Source organism: Lycorma delicatula, chromosome 8, assembly GCF_047948215.1.
Source record: "Lycorma delicatula isolate Av1 chromosome 8, ASM4794821v1, whole genome shotgun sequence".
In the NCBI taxonomy this organism is placed as follows: domain Eukaryota; kingdom Metazoa; phylum Arthropoda; class Insecta; order Hemiptera; family Fulgoridae; genus Lycorma; species Lycorma delicatula.
In genome coordinates, this window is record NC_134462.1 from 60,653,605 (window position 1) to 60,675,153 (window position 21,549).

The 21,549-nt window shown below is 30.2% G+C and overlaps 1 protein-coding gene across 1 annotated transcript in view; it reads left to right on the plus strand.

Annotated features, from left to right (window-relative positions):
* Rdl (Resistant to dieldrin) overlaps positions 1–21,549 on the plus strand; it is a 497,648-nt gene that overhangs the window by 435,366 nt on the left and 40,733 nt on the right. The window contains exon 8 of the mRNA XM_075372468.1: positions 13,818–13,981. Coding sequence (XP_075228583.1) covers positions 13,818–13,981 — 164 coding nt within the window. The remainder of the gene's footprint in view (positions 1–13,817; positions 13,982–21,549) is intronic.

The window sequence follows — 21,549 nt, forward strand, 5'->3', positions numbered from 1 at the left end:
TAATCGATCTAATTTGGGCATATGCGCTTTTCACTGTATCTTGACGCTTTTTTACCTAAGAAACCCAAAAAACCGGATGGAAATTTTCCGATGTTAATGTAGTCTACATGTGTGTTCGATGACAGCCTCTAAATCATCTCATATCTTCAGAACTACTTGACCGATTTTACCAAACTTGGTCAGATTACATGGATTATATGGGCCATTGATGCCATTAAATTTTCAACTTAAAAGGTCAAGGGGGTGAGGCTGTAGAACAAGGTCACCCTCAGTATCTCGTTATTTCGCCTAATTAAGGTTATATTTTTCTTAGGCACATTTGTTAACAATTAAAAAATAAGAATATTTGCAAAAAAAAAAATTCCTACAAAATCGTATCCCCACATGCTGCTGTAGTCGTCTGCTATGCTGTGATGTCATAGGTGAGAGGTAGAATTAAATAAATGAATAATATTTAAAGAGAAAAAAAGGAACTCGGTCTGGCTGGGTCTCGAATTCGATCACCCGGTTGATTCGGTACCTGGTGCGTTAAACCTCGCGGCTACACCAGTCTGTGGACAGTACAAACGAAATTTGTTTTTTGTAATTTGTGAAATTATATTAGTTTAGTTAGTGCTGACAGTCGCCGCTAGTACCGCCACACACGCGCGAATTAAATACGGTATGCGCGCGCACTTTAGTTAAAATCATTGAACGAAAAAATATTATATTTAAATAAAATTATAAATATTTTAAATTAAGCTGTATATGTATGTGTGTGTAAGCCGTGCATCAGAAATAACCCACAGGTGTACGCGGTTATAGCCACGTCACGGGAAAGTCCTAAAAACTGTATTGTCTGCTTTTTTTTAAATTATCTAATCTCTTCCCAGTTTTTACAATGTTTAAAAAAATAAACAAAGTATATTTCAAGAAACAAAATTTTAAATAAAAGTCTAATATTAATTTTTTTTTCTTCTTCTCCCACGGGCCGGATCCTGTAATTAAGTATTACACAGCCCACGGCTTTCCACGAGTTTCCTTTACTCTAACGGGCCTCCACGTCTCGGCCCGCCGGTCGGATCTCACTTTGCGCCCGCTTCAAACCCCCAGAGTAGGATCCACCAGGCCCGGCTATGCTGTCCCTGGGCCCCCACTGCGGGAACCAGAACTCGGTCTTTATACCAATGTCTCTAACGGGAACACCCCGAGTGGGGCATCCCCACCGAGACTCGATCTTTTTCGCTCGGGGGTGCGAGAGTCCCCGTGCCTCAATCGCTACCGCTCATTAGTGCAAGCGCGGACATTAGTGCCATTCTGCGAACGGCAGCTCCGCAGAGGGTACCTCATACCCGAGCCTCCCGATCCTTCTCCTGAATAACTATCGCCACGAACCCTGCAATGGTATCAAAACTCTTGGGGCTCCCCAACGTGGTAGCGATGTTCTCCACGCTGAGCGGTCGGCTAATCGCCGAGCAAGCTAGGCGGTTCCACGGCGGGCACCAGAACACCACGTGTTTTCGGGTATCCGGGTCGCCACAGTAAAGGTAGTAGGGGTCATCCGCCCTCCTCCTCTACCACACAGTTAGGCGCGGAAGACCCCATGGCCGGTCAGGTATTGCGTGAGCCAGTAGTTCAGCTCATCAAATATTGAATTTTAAAATATCCGATCCTCATGTTTCAGAAAAAACTTGAAGATTAAAAATCATTTGTAACTAAATACAGAAAAACAAAAAATGCTAGATAAAAAAAAACTTATTAAGAAAACATAATCATACGTGTAAAAACGTAAAACTTAAATAAAAAATATATAAATAGTATAATGTTGATAAAAAGGATCAAAAATTTTAGTAAATTATTATTCAAATTGTCATTATCATACTCGATTTAACTTATATCGAAATATATACATTGCAGAGAGCTATAGAAAATTATCTTCAAGAGAATAAAGAACAAAATCTTTTCCCTTGCTCCAGCAGTACATGTGGTTTGATATAGAAAGATGCATGAGCAAGGGAGTGACTCTTCACTCCCTTAACCTCTGTTAAGTTCTTTAACCTCTGTTAAGAATAATTCTCAAACGGAAGAGCGAGATAGAATGGTAATCGCGAAGAAAGAAAATACCGTATTAACACACATATAACGTTTAAACCTCTTTTTAGATAACTGTGTATGATTTTACATTATAAATTACATACGATGTTTTTACTACCTTATTACAGAAATTATGTCATTTAATCTTCAAGGTCGAGCGTCTTTGAATAACTTACAACTTTATATTTAATAAATACTACTATTTAGACAATATTTTTAGAAGAAACACGTATCGTAAAAACATAAAAGCTATAATATCATGTATATCAGTATTTCGAAAATTTTCTTACAATTTTGTTCAGAATGAACGGTTCTCGAATCATTAAATATAAATGTAGATTGAAATTAGTTAATTATTTAACAATAAAATATTTAATTAACATATTTATTTTTTACACTTTAATTATAAAAAATTAAAACTATTATTATAAACATAAACGAACGTTAGCATGATCTCTGTAATTTCCTAAACTCTATATAACAACCCCATGCGTGTATTTACATGCACTTAGCACGCATGTTATATTTAAGTCCATAAGAGAATTGCGCATACGATATCGTGTTCGCAGATCTTTCAAACAATCATGCACATTTGCATGTGGAATATTTAAAAAGTTTAGTATTAAGATTACTGAATGTAGAGGTTAGTTATATACATAAAAGTTTTTAATATTTAAATATAAAATAAATAGCTTTTCATTCTGACAGAAAATATTATGTAAATTCATAAATATGTTAAAGGTGAAATAATAAAAACATAGTAATTATAATCTTATCATTTAATAATCTAAAAATTAAGCTAATTAAACGAGTAATTTTTATAAATATTTTAATTTCAAATATGTTTAAAAAAACTTATATAAATTTTATTTTCTAGTTTTTAATATACCTCTTGGGATATAAAGGTTTTTAAAAATAAAATCCCCTTTCCTATACTAAAATACAAAGTATATACGTACCCCACAGAGAGTTTTGCACTCAGTTAAAAAAACATTGTGAGTTCATATATGTAAAAAAAAAGAAATAATTTTTTTTCCTATGTGTATGCAGTCTGTTCAATGAACAATAAAGAATCCCCGCTGGCCCAATGAGATGAAGAAGATATATATATGAGATGTAAATGAAATCTAGTCTTGTACAGGCTAGGGCCAACCATTCCTGAGACTTGCGGTTAATTGAATCCCAACCAACAAAGATCACGAGTATCCACAGTCTAGTATTCAAATCCGTCTAAAAGTAATTAACATTTAATTAGGATTTGAACTACAGAGCTTTCGACTTTGAAATATTTATATTAATAAAATTACTAATATTATTGAATTTTACATGATTCTAAAAATCTAATTTCCTTATTTTAACTAAAATAACAATAAATAAATAATATGAAAACAATCACATTGCTCTAACGTGATCGCAGGAATTCTTTGTACGGCAAAGGAAAAGAAAAATCAAATTCAAAATTTTACAACAAATATTTGAATTCAAAGAGAATGAAGACAAATATTTTAATATAAATAAATCTAAATAATAAAAATACAGAGAATAATCAAGAATAAACAAATTTTATACGTTTTTTCCCCCAAAAACGTATAAGTAAAAATAAAACAAAAATCAATAATTAGACACTTTTTGTTCTATTTTGATTAATATGGGTTGTGTAAACTTTACGGATAAATGCTTGTAAAATCTCAAAAGAAAAACCATCCAGTAATCGGTCTTTGTAAACTTCCTAAGTGTATGATTTCCTAGTCGTCACGACCGTACTTGATATGACATGATATTATCTCGCTCAAAGAGAATAGCGAATACGGGTCACCTAACATATTAATAATTCTTTACCGTTCACATCGGTCGACTAACAAAGAATTTTACAACATAATTATAGGTTAACGATTATATTTAGCCTGCATCGATAGTCATTGGTTTCTTGATAATTAATTTTTATCTTTCTCCTCTCTTTCCCCATTATAACGGACGTGAACGAAGGAATCTACATTGGAGGGAAAAATACATAACTGAGAAAATACATAAAATATAATAATTGAGAAAATTATTTTATTATTTATTGTCTGATTAACGTAGATGTTAAACGCCTACTTTCTTTATGAAAGGTTGACCGATTAAAATCATCCGTAAGAATTAAATTTAAAAGCTTTCCATACTTCTCTCCCTCGTTTTAAAATATATTATCAAGTCCTAATTAACAAAACATTCTTTCCAGGCAAATCTTTAATATAACTTAGGCTTTTCATATAACAGCTTATACTTTCATTTAGCCTTAAGAATTGCAAGTATATTTTGAGTCCTGGATAAATAAAGCTGCAAAAAATATTCAGAAACTTACAGATAACTCGCTCCCTTAAGGTGATAATTAAATTGTTGCAATAAGATAATAATAATGACTAATCGAATAATAACAGTTCATTCATTCATACGATTAGAAACTGTAAATTTTAAAGTCCGTATATAAAATCATTTACGATCGTTATTATTAAAATATTTTGCTTTTAGTGAAAGATAAAAATATAAATATTTTTAAACTTTCCCGAAGAAAATAGGTAAATACATAAGACAATAGTTAATTTGTATGATTGCACTTGCATAGATTCACTTCATAAAAAGCACAAAAGTCCGTAAAATCCTAGAAAAATATCAAATAATATTATAATATAAAGGAAAATAAAAAACAAGACAAGAAGATAATTTTCTTATGAAAGGAATTTAGGGCCATCATCAGACATACAGAAGATGCTCCTCAGTAAAGGGATATCGTCCCAGCTCAAAAGTCACTCAGACTCAATAACTCTCAAGGCGGACTAAATTAAGTAGGCCTCACAAAAGAACACAGAGGAATAGGCCAATAGGAACACAGAGTATAATTGAACAGCCACATCCGTCGGCCGAGGCAGAACCGTCTGTATAGATGTGAGTGTGCCCCTTGAACTTCTTGGCCATCTCGCTAAATTAGTCTCTAGCAGACTGGTAATGTGGGTCCCATTTACGACTTCAGATGATAAGTATTCGATCTATAGAGATGCGCGCAACCAAGGAGCGCCACATTCTATTTCCTTTCCGAGAATCCTCGGACAGGCAGATCTAGTTCCTGGAGATAGCGAAGCAGTCTAAGGATGAAAGGCTGCGGTAAGGACTTCTTTCCCTTGAGTAGTAGAGTGCGAGCGTGTCTGGTTTTGCCGTGAGTAGTTGGAGAGACGGGACTTGCTGATCGCATACTTGATAGCCTGGTATTTCCAGCTGTAATAGAATGGAATTCATAGGATTTCGCCAGTAAACTTGGTGTAGGGGTAATGGCAAATGCCCCTACTGATATACGAATGCAGGTATTGTGCAAGGAGGCCCTTGCACAATAGTTACACACACGCACATTAGTAGGCCCTTAATTTTTTCTCTCGCAGATTCATACAGGATAGACCCGTATTCTAGCTTCGATAGAACATTTCTTCTATACGTTCAAAATGATGTATTTGTCAACACCTCAGTTGCGAGATGTTATAAGTTTAAGGACATTAATTCTCCTTAGACATTCAGCCTTAGTATACTTAATGTGGATTAAGAAGGTCACCTTGTCCTCAAAAGTCACACCTAGAATTTCGTTGTAGAATCTTGTTATTCGTTGTTCCTTTTATCTCATCTTCACCTAAGTTTAATTTCACCATGTTCTTGAATCCGTCTAACTGTCTAGAGAAAACAATAAATTTTATTTTATTGACTATGGTAAAAAAATATCTTTATATTTGTACGTACAAAAGGATAACATATCCAATCGCTTAACTATATTTTCTTCACGGCAAACCTTGAGACTGAGGAAGTCACAGTTGCATTGTTTGTGAACGACCCGGCATTCCTGGCCTGTCGCTGCTTTACTAAGCTGCAGATCGTATTGGATCCACTTAGTGAATAGCTTTCTAAATAGAAGATGAAGGTAAATCCGGCAAAGTCTGTACACGTTACTTTTGCGATGAAGAAGAGTAACTGCCCTCGAATTCATCTGAATGGAGTTTTCATTCCAAAATTCTAACAGCGTGTGATATATATTTAGGTCTGCAACTGGACCCTGACGAGAAGGACTCATCTCAGGGAGAAACGGAAACAGCTTGCCGTAAAGTTCAGGGAGATGTACTGATTTCTAGGCAGGGGTCCGCTATTATCACTACCAAACAAATATTTTTTTATATACATTAATCCTGAAACCTATTTGGACCTAAGGGATCCAGCTGTGAGCTACTACTAAAGAGAGAGCAGCATTGATATCGTTCAGCAATTTCAGAATAAGTTATTGAAAACTATAACAGAGGCGCCGTGGTTTACAAGAAACACTAAGATACACGGTTATTCGAGAATGCCGCGCGTTTGGGAGGAAATGCAACATTTCAGTACCAAATACAAAATGAAACTGAACAGTCATGTGAGCTGGCTCGTAATCTTGGATAATAGTAAGGACATTCCGTGCCTAAAGCGGCTGCAACTATTGACTGGATTTGTAAGATTCTTTGAGATTTGGTTGAATCCACTCACTACTTTGCGACATTATTCTTTATCGTAATATGTCGTTTTGTTTTAACATTTAGTTTAGTTTTCATAATTTTTTACATAATTTTTCTTTTTGGCTATTTGTTTTTAATTTTTTCTCTTTCTGATATTTCATCGTTTGATTCGTTTTTTATGATTCTTTATGTAACTGCGAGATATATTACTTGGGAGTTTTTTTTCTTTCCTTTTTATACTACTATACTACTATGGACTTAATCATTGTTTTGTGGACTCACCAGTGTATTTAATTGTTTATCTTTATAAATTTATAATTATATATTTATTTTATATTATTTATTTATGTATTATTATTTATTTATATATTTTATACATTTATTTTATTTTTATTTATTTTGTATATGATATGTATATCTTATATATATATATATATATATATATATATATATATAAACTTATGCGTACATGTGTATGCATTTATAATTCTTGAGAGGTTTCAATGTAGATCGTTCTTTCCAGGTCATTTGTTTATTGTAATCAAATTTACTTATGGTTCCGGTTAATTAGGACTGATTTTAAATAAAAATAACTTCAGTGGAAAGAAAAAGATATATAAGTGTATCAATAACGAGGACATTTATAATCCCTTTCAGGATCTGGGATATATGAAAACCTGCAAAATAAAGAAAAACTGTAAAATCCTTGATGAGTTTCCGAAACCAGGTGGTTTCGGATGGACCTCTGTCGCAATGTATCATAAATATGCGGAGGTTTTAATATTATATTCTTTAATTATATGAAGCTGTCAAAACTCCTTAGTTATTGACAAAAATTCTATCATGTCTGTAATTATTTATTAAGATATGTTCTGTACTTGCAAAAGGCTCTTTACACCTTACACAGCTGGATTTTTATTAGTAAACTCGATTTTCATTTTTTATATTTTATCGCATAACCATACCTTGTTAATTTTTTTTCTAATTTAATGTTTTAGTAAATTGAAATGCGAGTCTGCTTTGAATCTATTAAATACATGACAATACTTGCAAAATTAAAACATTAAACGGTAGTTAACAGCCTGATAAATCGAACACTAAATTTAAAAACAAGTAGATAAATCATTTTTAATGTTATAATAAAATATATATTTTTTAAATTAATACAATATATTTAAAAATTGTTTCTCTAACAAGAAATATCCTAAACAGATACAATGTATAAGTAATGTGTTCCCCGTAATGTATTCAATGAGTATATTAATTTACTACTTCATACTTTTAAAGCATTTGAGATACAGAGACAGTAATCATATTTACTTTCTCTAAAAGTAATGGTTTTATTTACACAGTCAGTCAGTCACTCCCTGAAATGAATAGAGTGAAACTGTCACTTTTAGTGATGAACATTACCTGCATTTCTGAAAGGAAAGAGGGGGTTGACATGATGATGTGTAGTAGAATATTTAATTCAGAGACGAAAATAATTAAAAATCATTTCCTTTGTAAACCTGTCGTAGGGTCTTGTTTTCTTGAGAATAGCATTATCAATATGAAAAAATTGGGTCACCTACAACCAATATGGTTATGATTTTGAAATACCAAAAACTAAAGATAAATTTCCTAACTGTTTACGAACTGTTAAAACGAATATCGTAAGAAACAAACGATAATAAAAAGTATTTAAAGGGTGGCATATGTAATAGTGTTTATATGAGAAATAAAGAAAAGGAGAGAAATGGTGTTACATTTATTAAAAATGAATTCGCGAAAGGTATGATGACTTATAAACTTTTGCATCATAGGGAGGAAATTAATACTTCCAACAATATTTTGTTCTGACTGGCGATGTTTAGAGTTCTATGAAATAGGTCCACTCGAAGTCAGGATACACTGTCATCGACAAGTTTACAATACTTTCACTTACTTTCCACCTTTTTATCGTTCTTTCTCGCTTTATTTCTTACTAACTTTATCTCCCTCTCACTCTTTTCAACATCTGTACAGATATCATTTTCTCTCCAAACCGTTGACAGTATCAAATTACTGATTTTTCTTCTGACATTAAATAACGTTCACCAAGTTAGATATTTATTTCATTCGAAACAGTGTTTTTTTTTCGTTTTTTTTAATAAAAACTATATCTTTCAAAAACAAAATAATACATTTCTGAAGATAAGTAATTTAAATTGTTGTTACAGATCAATTTTTTCTTTAAATATTTTTGATTTTTTAAGCGTTTGCTTTTAATAAATTCTCAGAAGGAATCTCCCGTACGTTATAAATTCAGTAAATTTTAACAGTATTTATAAATGAAAAGAAATTGAAATCAGAAAATATCATTTAAGACTGTTACATTATCTTTTGAATTGAATAAATAAGTTTTAAGAACATACGATTATTATTTGAGATAAATAAATATATATATATATAATTTTATATTTTCATTATCATTAACCGAGAATAAAATTACTTAACATCAGACTTCATCTGATTTTCTCCCTCCTTATATAGTTTACTTAACGTATTTCATTTATCAAAATAATTTACAACCAAATGAAGCAGAATTCAAAATGAAAAAATTAAATATTAAAAATTTCATCTTTATTTTCTTTTGAAGTGAAATTAAAAAAATAAGTTTGAAGAAAGATATAAAATTCACTGATATGAGAAAAATTTATAACAAATTTTTACTTTTTTATTAAAAATTAAGATATTCCATTAAATATTATTAAGATAGATTAATAATAAATACCCTTTGCTAAAGAAATTTATTATTTACGCAATACAATTCCAAAACTTAGGTGATCTAAGGAAGATATTAGAAAAGAATTAGCACAAGTAATAAGAAACTTTGTACAGAAAAAAATTTACAAATATCAAATATTATTAGAAAAGTCTTTTTTCTTAACCAGTAACTGAGATTATGAAAGTGAAAGATGAAAAGTTATACATAGAAAAATCTAGAAAAAAAATAACGATATACGCTTTTAAGATAGAAATTACAGAAAAATGTTTAAAATTTATATAGATTTAAAAAAAATTCGAAATAAAATTTAGATGTGATTGAAAAGAAAAGAATCATTTAAGTTTACAACCATTAGTTACAGAGCTGAACATCTCCTTACATTCCTGTAATATTAATACCCAATAGTATATTCTAGTAAAGGAAAAAGGCAATGGGAAACAACTTCACCCCTTACTTTCTATATGTTATCTCCCATGGGATGATTGTTCTTGAAAAACATGGTTGTCATTTCCTTTTCGATTTCTCTCTTCAGATCGGCTAGAATCAATTAGGCTATATGACATTAAGGTGAAATAAAATCAAAAACTAATATATTTATAAAGAGAAGACACCGGTACAAATAAATGCAGTTTTGATGACAGTAAACCGCACACCACTTTATTTTTATAACAATAATTTACGAGACAATAATTTATTATAAATATTTTTTCTATAAATTTAAACTGGTATATTTAACCTGTACATTTTTGTCTTCTCAAAAATGAGTGCCTTGATTACTTTCCACGTATAATTTTATAGTTAGAAGCCAAACCGAACCAGTTATATTTTAATGCTACCGGCTCTTCGATACTGTATCTTGGCCGTAAATCTTTTATCTAGTTTTGTTCTAATTAACAATATATGTATATATACTGCTTGGACTGTAGATTCTGACCTACAACAAGTTAAAAATATTCAATACGCGAATAAGGGACGGTGCTAACTGTTGGCTCCCAACTAGAACAGCTGTATAAGATATCCTGGAGACTACCGGAAATCAATTGATGGAAGCGTAATAACGATTCAAAAAAATCAAACAAATTTTTAATAGAGAAGATAAAAAGTCGTTTTAAATACCACAGAAATAAAATATATAGTATAATATAATACGAGTAAATTTATTTTATAAAAACTTTCCTAAAAAATATAACTGGTTCGTTAATTAATTTTTGTTTTTAATCAAGAGAGGTATATCTATTTCGGATATTCGTAGACGTACCAGTTACGCCTTATGTATTATCTCTAAATTATACATAACGTGAATTATCTAATTTAAGTAGATTTAAAGTTTCAGAAATATCAAAAATTTATAACGGTATTAAACAGTAAATTTCGTTTACAAGAAAGAATACTGATTTTATTTATTACAGTTCCAAATTTACATTTAAACTTACAAGTTGGATATAACTTAAGTATTTTCACATATAATTAAACCAAAAATCGTGTGTGACATGATTTTTGGTTTAATAATAATTTTAATCAATCAATATTTTACATTTACTTAAAATATTTAAACCCGTTTAAATCTTCCTAAAATTAACACTGAAATTCAAAAGTGGTTAACTCTTACTTATAATCCCCGATACCAGCGAAGATAAATTATACAGTACACTAGTAATGTTATACGGACTTTTAATGGAATTGAATACCAGATTGTGGATAACCGATGTTCTTTGGTGGTTGGTTTTCAATTAACCTGAGACTGTACAAGACTGCACTTCATTTACATTCATACATATCATCCTCATTCATCATCTGAAGTTATACCTTACGGTGGTTCCGGATGTTAAACAGAAAAAAGGGAGAGATATTGTAAATTTGCGAGTACTAACAATGCAACGCAGTATTGCTTTATCCTTTCCACTTCACTGCTAGCCGACTGCTGCTGAGAAATCGCTGTGGTCGACACTCTTCAGTTTTTTGTTTTTTTTCTTGATGAGGGGAGGAATCCCATTCACGGACAAAGTGTCGGACTCGCAACAGGTTCCGCCAGTTGTTATTAAAGTACGTATGTATGCCTGTGCCCTACCGACTAAACCTAACCACCTCATCAACTCTCCATCCTGGAGCCGGATCCGCGATCAAGCACTACACGGCCGACATTAATCAGTTATTATAACTTAACAACACTACTATTAGAAATTATAACTCTAACCGAAATTTTTAAAAATACTTTTTAATATAACGTGTAAAGTGCTGTACATTTAATAATAAATTTATTTAACAATTTTTTTAATAAGTAATTTTACATAAGGAGCGTTTGTTTGTACGTTAATAATGAGTTGTGATTGAAGAAACAGTACCAAACCAAACCCGGGATTGGGACCCCGCCTTAGAACTTTTTCATTTAATCCTTAATTATTCATTTTTCTAAATTTAAGCAAAAATGTAATTTTTATGGTTCTTACTGATGCCAATATCTTAGAGGGAATGAAGTATGGAAATATTAAGCGTCTTAAAAATGGTATCCATGACCGAGATTCAAAACCGATTCCTTCCTGATGGAAAAAAAATTTTTAAAGAAAGTTTAATATTCCAGATAACGTTTTGTATTCATGATAATTTTTCGTTTTAATTACAACTTAAAGTACGTCATATTAATCGCAGGATTATCTGTTCCCAACTTGACAAAACGTAGTTTTTTTCAGAATTCACTAGTTAAGGATGCTTTTACCAAAAGAATCAATAAGAAAAAAATTACTATAAAATTACAGCCATATAAGTTTTTACGTTATTTTTAACAGCTTCCGACTAGTCTAGGCTATCAATGAACCCCACCGAGTTGGTCTAGTTGTTAAACTCGTCAACACAAATCAGCTGATTTCGAAGTAGAGTTTTAAGGTTAAAATCCTAGTAAAGGCAGTTTTTCTTTTATATGGATTTGAATACTAGATCGTAAATACCGGTGTTCTTTGGTGGTTGGGTTTAAATTAACCACACATCTCAGGAATGGTCGACCTGAGATTGCACAAGACTGCACTTAATTTACATTCATACACATCATCTGAAGTAATAACTTACGGTGGTTTCCGGAGGCTAAACAGAAAAAGATTTCTATATCGTTTTTCGTATATTAATAGAAATATTACATTTTTTATCGAATATAATAAATTATTATTATTTTATTTAATTATGCTTTTTCATGTACGTAATTATGTATTTTTTTTTATATTAATATCGTTATACTCGTATTACTTTATAACCCCCAATACGGGAAAAAAAAACAGTAACCAAAATCATGTTTTAGGATAACTTTTTTTAAAAAAAAAGCATTAACAAATAATAAATTAACTAATTTTCCAAAGAATTTCTTTAGAGGCGTACTGCTTTGTTTTCTACATTTAATTTTATAGAAAGAATAAAGTAGTAAGATTTTTATATAAAAAAGACTTAATTGGAGATTTCATTCGCTTGCCGTATACAAACAACATTTTGTTTTTATTATTAAATATCTTTGTTTATCTCGCTATATTAAGGAAATTTTGAGTGTTTTAGTTTAAGTTTTCAGCTCTTAGGTCATAACAAAACCCTACCACACACATTTGTTGAAAATTCCCGAAGAATCTTGAAATAAAAAACTTTTTTTTAATATTTGCTATAAAACCGCTGGTCTGAAGGAAAATTATAATCTAAAAATAAATTTATTTAAAAAAAAATTAGTTTCTCAATTTCCTCTTAAAAAAAGTGATTTGGAACAGTATTTTAGAGACCTGGTTGAATTGTTAATGGAATACTTTTAAATATTAAATGTAAAATATTGCTACCGGCAAAAATATGATACCCGTCCTCCCACATTTTTGTATTTCTGGACGTTTTGGACCCAACTGAGTTCATAATCTTGGTTAAAAAATTTCGTAAGTAGACATTTTATGTGAGGTTGCATTAGTACATTTTTATACTATCAACAGCGTAACAGTTTTTACGTTTGATTTAAAAATCTCACTTTAATATTAGATTTGTTAATTCAAATTCCAATAAAGAATACTATTTTATATACGTTACAAAATATTACGAAACACAAGCTTCGCGATTATACGGTGAATTCCTCATTAAAACGAAATTAAACTCTTTTATCTCTCACTCAAATATTATTTAGACAGAATTCTCCACAAAAAATATTCAGACACAAATTTTTGTGTCTACTTTTTGGATTTATCCGGCGATAAATTTCAAACTATTAACTGTATTTTAACAGAACTTCATATAATTTCGTTTTACTAAACGAAATTATCTCCAAATCGGTTTCTAACAAAACTTGTATAAAAATAATAATTAATTATGAATACATTTTTGCTGAGAAGTATTTTTTTTGTTTTTTTTTTTTTTTAATTATTACATACGATTAACAATTTCCGCTACAAAATCTGAACATTTTTAAGACAAAATCTTAGTTTAAAATGTTTTAATTTTTTTAACGATTTAACTAATTTATTTTTATGCATTTATTGTTACAGAATACGCTACAGTCGGTTATATGGCAAAAAGGATACAAATGAGAAAAAACAGATTTCTTGCCATACAAAAAATAGCTGCGGAACAAAAACAAAAAGCAGGACTGGAAGCACACCCAGGACACCCACCTGTGCCTGGCGATGCAGACCACGCTCCTAAACAAACAGTGAGTGTCGCCAGCCACAACTAAAAATTTATTATTATTAATAATTATCCAGTAACGTTAATTATTTTTTTAGTTTTATTGTAGTTATATTTATATATATTCTTAAAATTAATAAATATATGCAACAATAGCTCAACCAAAACAAAATATTTGAATAATGACACACCAAGTACTATAAAGAAGCACTTAGTAATAGATGATAGCTTTAATGGAGTTTATGAAACTTCACAAAACCACTGCCCTCTTGTGTATCACAATGGTATCGCTACCCTAATTCGTGCAATTAATTAATTAACTTCTACTTTAATATTTCTATTCATGGAGGTCTTTAGAACTATATTTCAATAAGCAAACAAGTTAAGAGAAACAATTATGGAACTTTCATATGTAAAATCTCATTAAAATATTAAAATACTTCGCTTTTCCACAAATCTCCGTAGATTAAATCATGACTCCAGCTAAACTACTTGTATAAGATATATATGTATACTTCTACTTCAATAAAAGTTCCGTAGTTATCTTATTAAAACAATAACATTCGCTTTTTTGGAATTATCAAACAATTGATTGATAAATCTCTTCCCATTTCTTTCTGTTGAGAGCTAATCGTTTAACCGTAACATAATAATTATTCCATCCCACGTTTTCAGTTATTTTTTTTTTTACCAGTATATAATCCAATCTTTGTTTTCCTCTGTACTTTCAACCCTTTCGAACATTCCTTTATTGCCAGATTAACTAAACCTTAATGTCTTAATAGAAGAACAATCAACCTAACTCGTCTCTACAAGATTCTATAACAAATATTTCTTTTCTCATAATTGATAGACGATATTTTTTTTTTTTTACTTCCTTGAACGAAGTAAAGGAAGTATTGTGACCGCGAGAAATTTCGGTTTTCAGATTTCAACGGAAATATCCATTTTGACCATCCCTGAATCTATTTTGACTAGTTTCGGCGTGACACTGTACGTATGTACGTATCTCGCATAAGTCAAAAAAGAGATGTTGAAATTTTAGATTTAGGACTGTTGTAACATCTAGTTGTACACCTCCCCTTTTGATTGCAATCGACTGAACCAAAAGTGTCCAAAAAAACTCAAAATCCAAAAAAAAATGGATTTTGTACATCATAAGTGGTACTTACTTTCATTGATTCCAGATCAAATAAAATTTTTATTTATGAACTATTTGGATCTTACAAGGGAAGGCACATCGGTTCAAATCAGACTTCATCTCCTTTTTTTTTTTTAATTTTTTTTAAATTTAAATATATTTATTTAGTAATAATTATTAAGCCGTGTTATAAAAAAATTTTACAATAACTAATGATTCAATAATAACAATAATTTTTTTTTTTTAAATCAGAAGTTAGTGCAATAAAATCTTATGTACTTTTAAAAATGTGTACATGTAATTAAATAGGCATTACTACATATGTAAATATATAATAGATATGGTGAAACGTCTGATTGTTTAATATTAATTTAAAATTATAATTTTCATAGACCTATTTCACTTTCAGATGAAATAAGTTCAAATGAAATGCAGAAAAAAATGTGTATACGTAATTTAATAGGCGTACAACGAAGTCATGTGCTATCCACACGAGGTTTTTTAATTAGAGTTTGCCTTCAACTTCTACCTTTAACACTGATTTTTTTGCAGATTGTAAATAAGATTTTTTTTTATTATATTTAAGTAAATTTTTCTAAAAATTTTAAAACATTTGTTGAAAAATTATATAATTTATTGATACAAATATTTTTAATTATTACTAATCAAAAGCATTTTTCGTAACAAATTTTTCAATAAAATTTAAATTCCACATTATATTTAAAAACGTAATTTACATAATTATATTTCTTCGACCTGAAATATTATTCTAAAATTTAAAAGTCATATAATTCCTCTTTTAAATTCTGTATAATTAATAATAAAAAAACGTTTTTGGTAAATATAGTGTCCTTACTACCTACTGTAATGTAAAAAATCTGACAAAAGATATAAGATATTAGCATTTCCAGTGGTGGCATCGACCACGCTCTAAACCTATAGAACTTCAAAAATTGAAAATAATTTTTAGTAATTATGTGCGGGCAGTTACTCTCTCTATTAATGTTAACTCTATTCACCACTTACCGGATAAAATAAATTAATTTGTTTGAATAACAAATTTTCACTAAAATACGATTTCATAAAACATGATAAATAAGATACCTAAAAAAACTCCTGCATAAATTATATTTCTTGTATATTTTTATAACGAATCGTAAGAAAGCTCAAAAAACACGTTGTAATCTACCACCACGACCTGTAACATACCAATGGAAAAATTTTTGCAATGGTTCAATGAGTTCACTTTACAAAGTCGGATTTTTATTTGATCAATTTCGACATAAAGTAAATCTGTAAGAATTGGGGAATGTTTTCAAATTCAGGAAATAATTTTCCGATCAAATGATCATAAACTTGGCCTTGTACAGGGTTATCATAAAAGAATGGTGCGGTTTTGAACATGGTCTAAATTAAAACAGAATTACTTACAGTTTATGTTTTTTATTTTTCAAATTTTCCGTCTCAAACATTTTTTACGTAATTAATAAATTTCAATATGTGCGCCCTTAGTCGCTCGACAAATGTCCAAACGATACTCAACTTCTCTCCAAACATTGGTTAACATTTCTTCGTTAATGGTTGTCATTGCTTCATTAATCCAGTTTTTTAAGTGGTTTAGATCGCTAATTTTTTGTGTATAAACAACGCTTTTGATGTAACCCCACAAGAAAAAGTCGCAAGGTGTCAGGTCTGGACTCCTTGGAAGCGAAAGTATGGGTCCTTGCCGGCCTATCCATCGATCTCCAAATTTTTCGTTCAAAGCGTCCGTGACCAATGCATTGAAGTGCGGGGGAGCACCATCTTGTTGGAAATGAAGTTGATGAATGTTTTCGAGTTCATCCAGCTGAGGAGAGCAATAATTGGTTAACATGTCAAGATACACAATTCCATTAATTGTTTTTTCAGCAAAGAAGAAAGGCCCTATTACACGATTTTTTCTCACACCACAACAAACATTAACTTTAGGCGAATCGCGTTGTTTCTCAATAATTGCGTGTGGGTTTTCAGATCCCCATATTCAAGAATTGTGTCTGTTAACGCATCCATTCACATGGAATGTAGCTTCGTCTGTAAAAATTATATCATCTACAAATGATTCGTTTTCACTTATTCTGTCCGACATTTCAACAGCGAAATTGTAACGTTTTACACCATCATCGGGTTTCAATTCCTGCAGTATCTGGATTTTATAAGCGTGTAATTTCAGTTTTTTATGTAAAACTTTGTGAACTGTTGATTTTGGAATACCTAACTCGACGCTTCGACGGGAGATGGGCTTCCCAGGACTTCTAATTGCCGATTGTCTAATTAGTTCAACCGTTTCGTCTGGAACACTTGGTCTGCCGGTTGATTTCTGTTTCTTAACCGATCCGGTTTCTTCGAATTGTTTGAACCAACGTGTTATGTTATTTTTGAGTGGTGGATCTCTTCCGAATTCACGTCGAAATGCATGTTGAACTAAAATTACGGATTTTAATTCAGGTATCAATAAAACACACTTTGCTTTGTCTTTATCCGAGAACATAGTAACTCACTAAACTCACCGCAACAACAATATAAGAACTGACGTTGTGGTTACAACTGCTGATAAATAAACTTTTGGGTTGGAGGCTTTCACGGATACCAATAAAACACCTAGAAATTTCCCTACAATCTTCCTATGAATTACTGAAACCGCACCATTCTTTTATGATAACCCTGTATTTTAAAAGTCGACAAAAAATTCCGTTCTCTTATCTCATTTTCTCCAGATGATTTCCGTTTTAGTAGGTTAATGCGCTGCTAGAATTATCTAAGAAATGTTTAGATAAAGGATGTGTTACCAGAATCAAATTTTTAATGAAATGAGGAAGGTATTGAAGTCGTTCAGGGCACAGCAAAATGCAGGGAGTTTCATCATTCTATTTTTTGACATCGTAACGGTAACATATTTTTATCGTGTTGCCTACTCGAATTACTTTTCAAATTCAAAGTTATAATCAAAAGCCGATATGAGGACCTAATGTACTTTTTCGAATATTGAACTCGATTTTGAGCCGAGTGTATAAGTTGATCTTTAAATCTTTGATAACGTTCTGGCGTAGATTAACGTTGTCTACCGTCGTAAATTTTAGTAAATCGAGCAGTTCTTCCTAACTGTGACTTCGTTGACTTAATCATTGTGAAAATATTAATACCAAATTGAATGTCAAATCTATGCCAATTATGTGTTTTACCCTGATGAAACTCCTTAATTTATGATATAAAAATCTATCAAGTGCTAATTAACTCGCACGAGGATGAGTTCTTACAAATCGTCGTCAGGTTAGACGATGACATTCAATTTAGAAAAATACATCCAAAAAATTACAATTAAACTGTAAACCATACGGTAAGAGTCTCGCAGATATCATTTCTTCCGCTCAAAAAACAAAAATTTCTGTAATATAAATAAAACTGTTTTTATCAAAACGATACTGATATCAAAAAAGGCAAGACACTACATTTGTATTATTAAAATCTGTTATTAATTTAGCATTTTCTTTTAAAAAAATGCATGTTAAATATATGTAATAGACAGTAGATATACAATAATAGATAATAATTAATGCTTAAGCGTTCCATATAATAACCAAAAAAAAGAAAAATTTGTTACAAAACTCTTCCAGGCCCAATTACATTTATTAAAAAACGAATAATCATTAGAGTTGTATTATTTCAGTAAATTTGATACGTATTACATATAAATGAAATCTGGCCAGTAAGAGTTTTGTAACAAATTTTTCTTTTTTCCTTATTATATATAACGCTTGAACATTGTTTATTATCAAATAAACAATGTAAAATTTATTTTTTTTAAAGAAGGTTAGGTCATGTTTAGAACTGTAAACGTAGTTCGTTGACTTCGTCACTTCTTACCTACGAAGTTCTAACGAATGGATTTATTATTAAAATTTATTTTCTTTTTAGAACAAAAAAAAAATTGAATTTCACGGGCAATTTTTTTGTTGATAGACATATTACTCAAATTATTTCGAAAAGGAACATTTTACTTTTTTAATAAAACTAATATATATAATAATACCTTTACGAATTGAAGATCTGTGATGACTTATTACTTTGTAAGTGTACCCCTCTATTTTTATCGTTAAATTCGATTTTACCATTCGAATTTATTTCTGTTTTATTTATTCCTTTTTTAATAAAACTAGTATAATCTCTTGTAAACTAATACTTTTATTTTTTTTTTTAAAGTGATGGAAATTAAAAAAATGGTTTCATCTTCAGTACTTTCATTTACATAACAGCATTTACTATTAAAACAAGCTGTAGTATATTTTCTTTTAATTCAATTATTCCATGTACATTATCGCTACCGGTTTTTATACGCTACCTAGTAATATCGTAAAGGTACATTAAAAAAATGAATAAAATGGCACATTCGAGTCCAGCGGTTCATCAAATGGAAAAAAAACATTTTCTAACAAAATTCGAGGTATTTTTTGAAAGTATTATTTATTATAAATCTAATTGACCAGAAATATAATGTTTTCACGCTTATTTTTCCCCTATTTTCATTTCACTGTTAGGTTAGGTCATGTTTAGAATTGTAAACGTAGTTCGTTGACTTCGTCGCCTCTTACCTACGAAATTCTAACGAACTCCATGATAATACTTTCTAAAGAAGTTGACATCGACATAAACAATGATCGATATAGAAATATCAACTAATATCAAATAACAACCGATATGGACAATATCTATCGATGTAGATGATGATATTAAATTTGGTAAAAGAAGTTATAGGTTATTCATATATATATATATTATGACTTATATGGTAATGAAGTTGATGAGGTTTGAAATGAAAGCCGCAGTTTAAATTTCCTAATAATTTGTTCAATATTTTTAGTGGGTATCGGGAACAAACGGAAAAGTTTTCTCTTTATTAAGTATCGAAAATTTTATTCATGTAAATAAAGTCAGATAAGAATTTACTTTTTTAAATTTTGTAAATCTTTTATGTTAATAATTCCTTGAGAAAATTCAGTTATGTTTTTACCCCGGAGCTCAAAAAATAATCACTCTTTATCCTTTCTTTTACAAATTAAGATACATTCAAAATTCGGTTAGCTCATTTATGTAAGTACGATGGGCACAATAACCGAATAGTTGTAGGTGGTCTGACTTTTATGGCATCAGTCATCTTCAAAAGTGGCTTACTCTCAAGAATAATTTGCGTCATATATCACGCTTCATAGAAAAAATGAGAAGTGAACGATTGTTTTCTTTACAGAGATTAACGCTCTGTTACATATAAGAATGGAAAAACCATTAAAAACCCAAATGATTATAATCAGGTGGAAAAGTAAATTTCTTCACTATGTTTACCGTAGAATCTGGACGTATAGTGAATATCACTAATCTGAAACAAATTATTTTTGATTATTTCCGTTTGTACCTCAAATTTTTTTCATGCGTTCTAAGAATCCGTCATAAGAAAGAGATAGTCTTGGAAAACGATAAATTAATGTATTAATAGGAAAAAGTAAATAGTTAATAAAGAACTGATATTAAGAGAGAAGAGAAATATAAATTTTTAATCGTAACTGTACAACTAGATAAAACAAATATTGGTAAAAGGATATTAGGAGAAAAGTAATAAAATTATAGGAAAACTGAGTAAAACAATTTCCGGAATCAAATATTAGCTCATCTTCATCCTTGTAACTAAATAAGAAAAATAAGCCGAGCGATTATTTATCAGTTATGTAATAATAATTTTTTTCTTTTTTAAATTTAATGTAGCCTACTTTTTAAGAATAATTTAAAAGCAAATAATATTTTTTTTTACGACTTATGTATATATTTTTTGGCTCATAAATTCCAAATTGTACCACTTAGGAAGATGAACGAACACTAAAATTTTAGTCTTAACATTAAGTATGTGTTAGCTGGGTTGTTGTTCTGTCTTTTGTTTTTGTTCTTAATCAGTCATGCAAGTCTAATAAACAAATGTGTCACACGAAAATAAAATTCTCCACAATTGAAAAGATTATTTACAAAAAAAAATGTAATTTAATGTATTTATAGATGTTTTATGGAAATACGGAAATTAAATCATTTAAGTAATCTTTTAAACAACCTAAATTAAAGATTAGTTTCTCTTTTATTTTTTATCTTATTTTTTCTTTTTACTAATGTGTACCATGCAATCTGTTCAACTAGTGAACAACAATCCCTCTCCACGGCCCAATGAGATGAGAAAAATATGACATGTAAATAAGATGTAGTCTTTTACAGACTCAGGTCGACCATTCCTGAGACATGTGGTTAATTGAACCCCAACCACCAAAGTATACGGATAGTCAGTACCTAGTACTCAAATCCTCATAAAAGCAAATAACTTTTACTAGGATTTGAACCTCAGTACCATCGACTTTGAAAATAAGGTGTTTAACAACTGATTT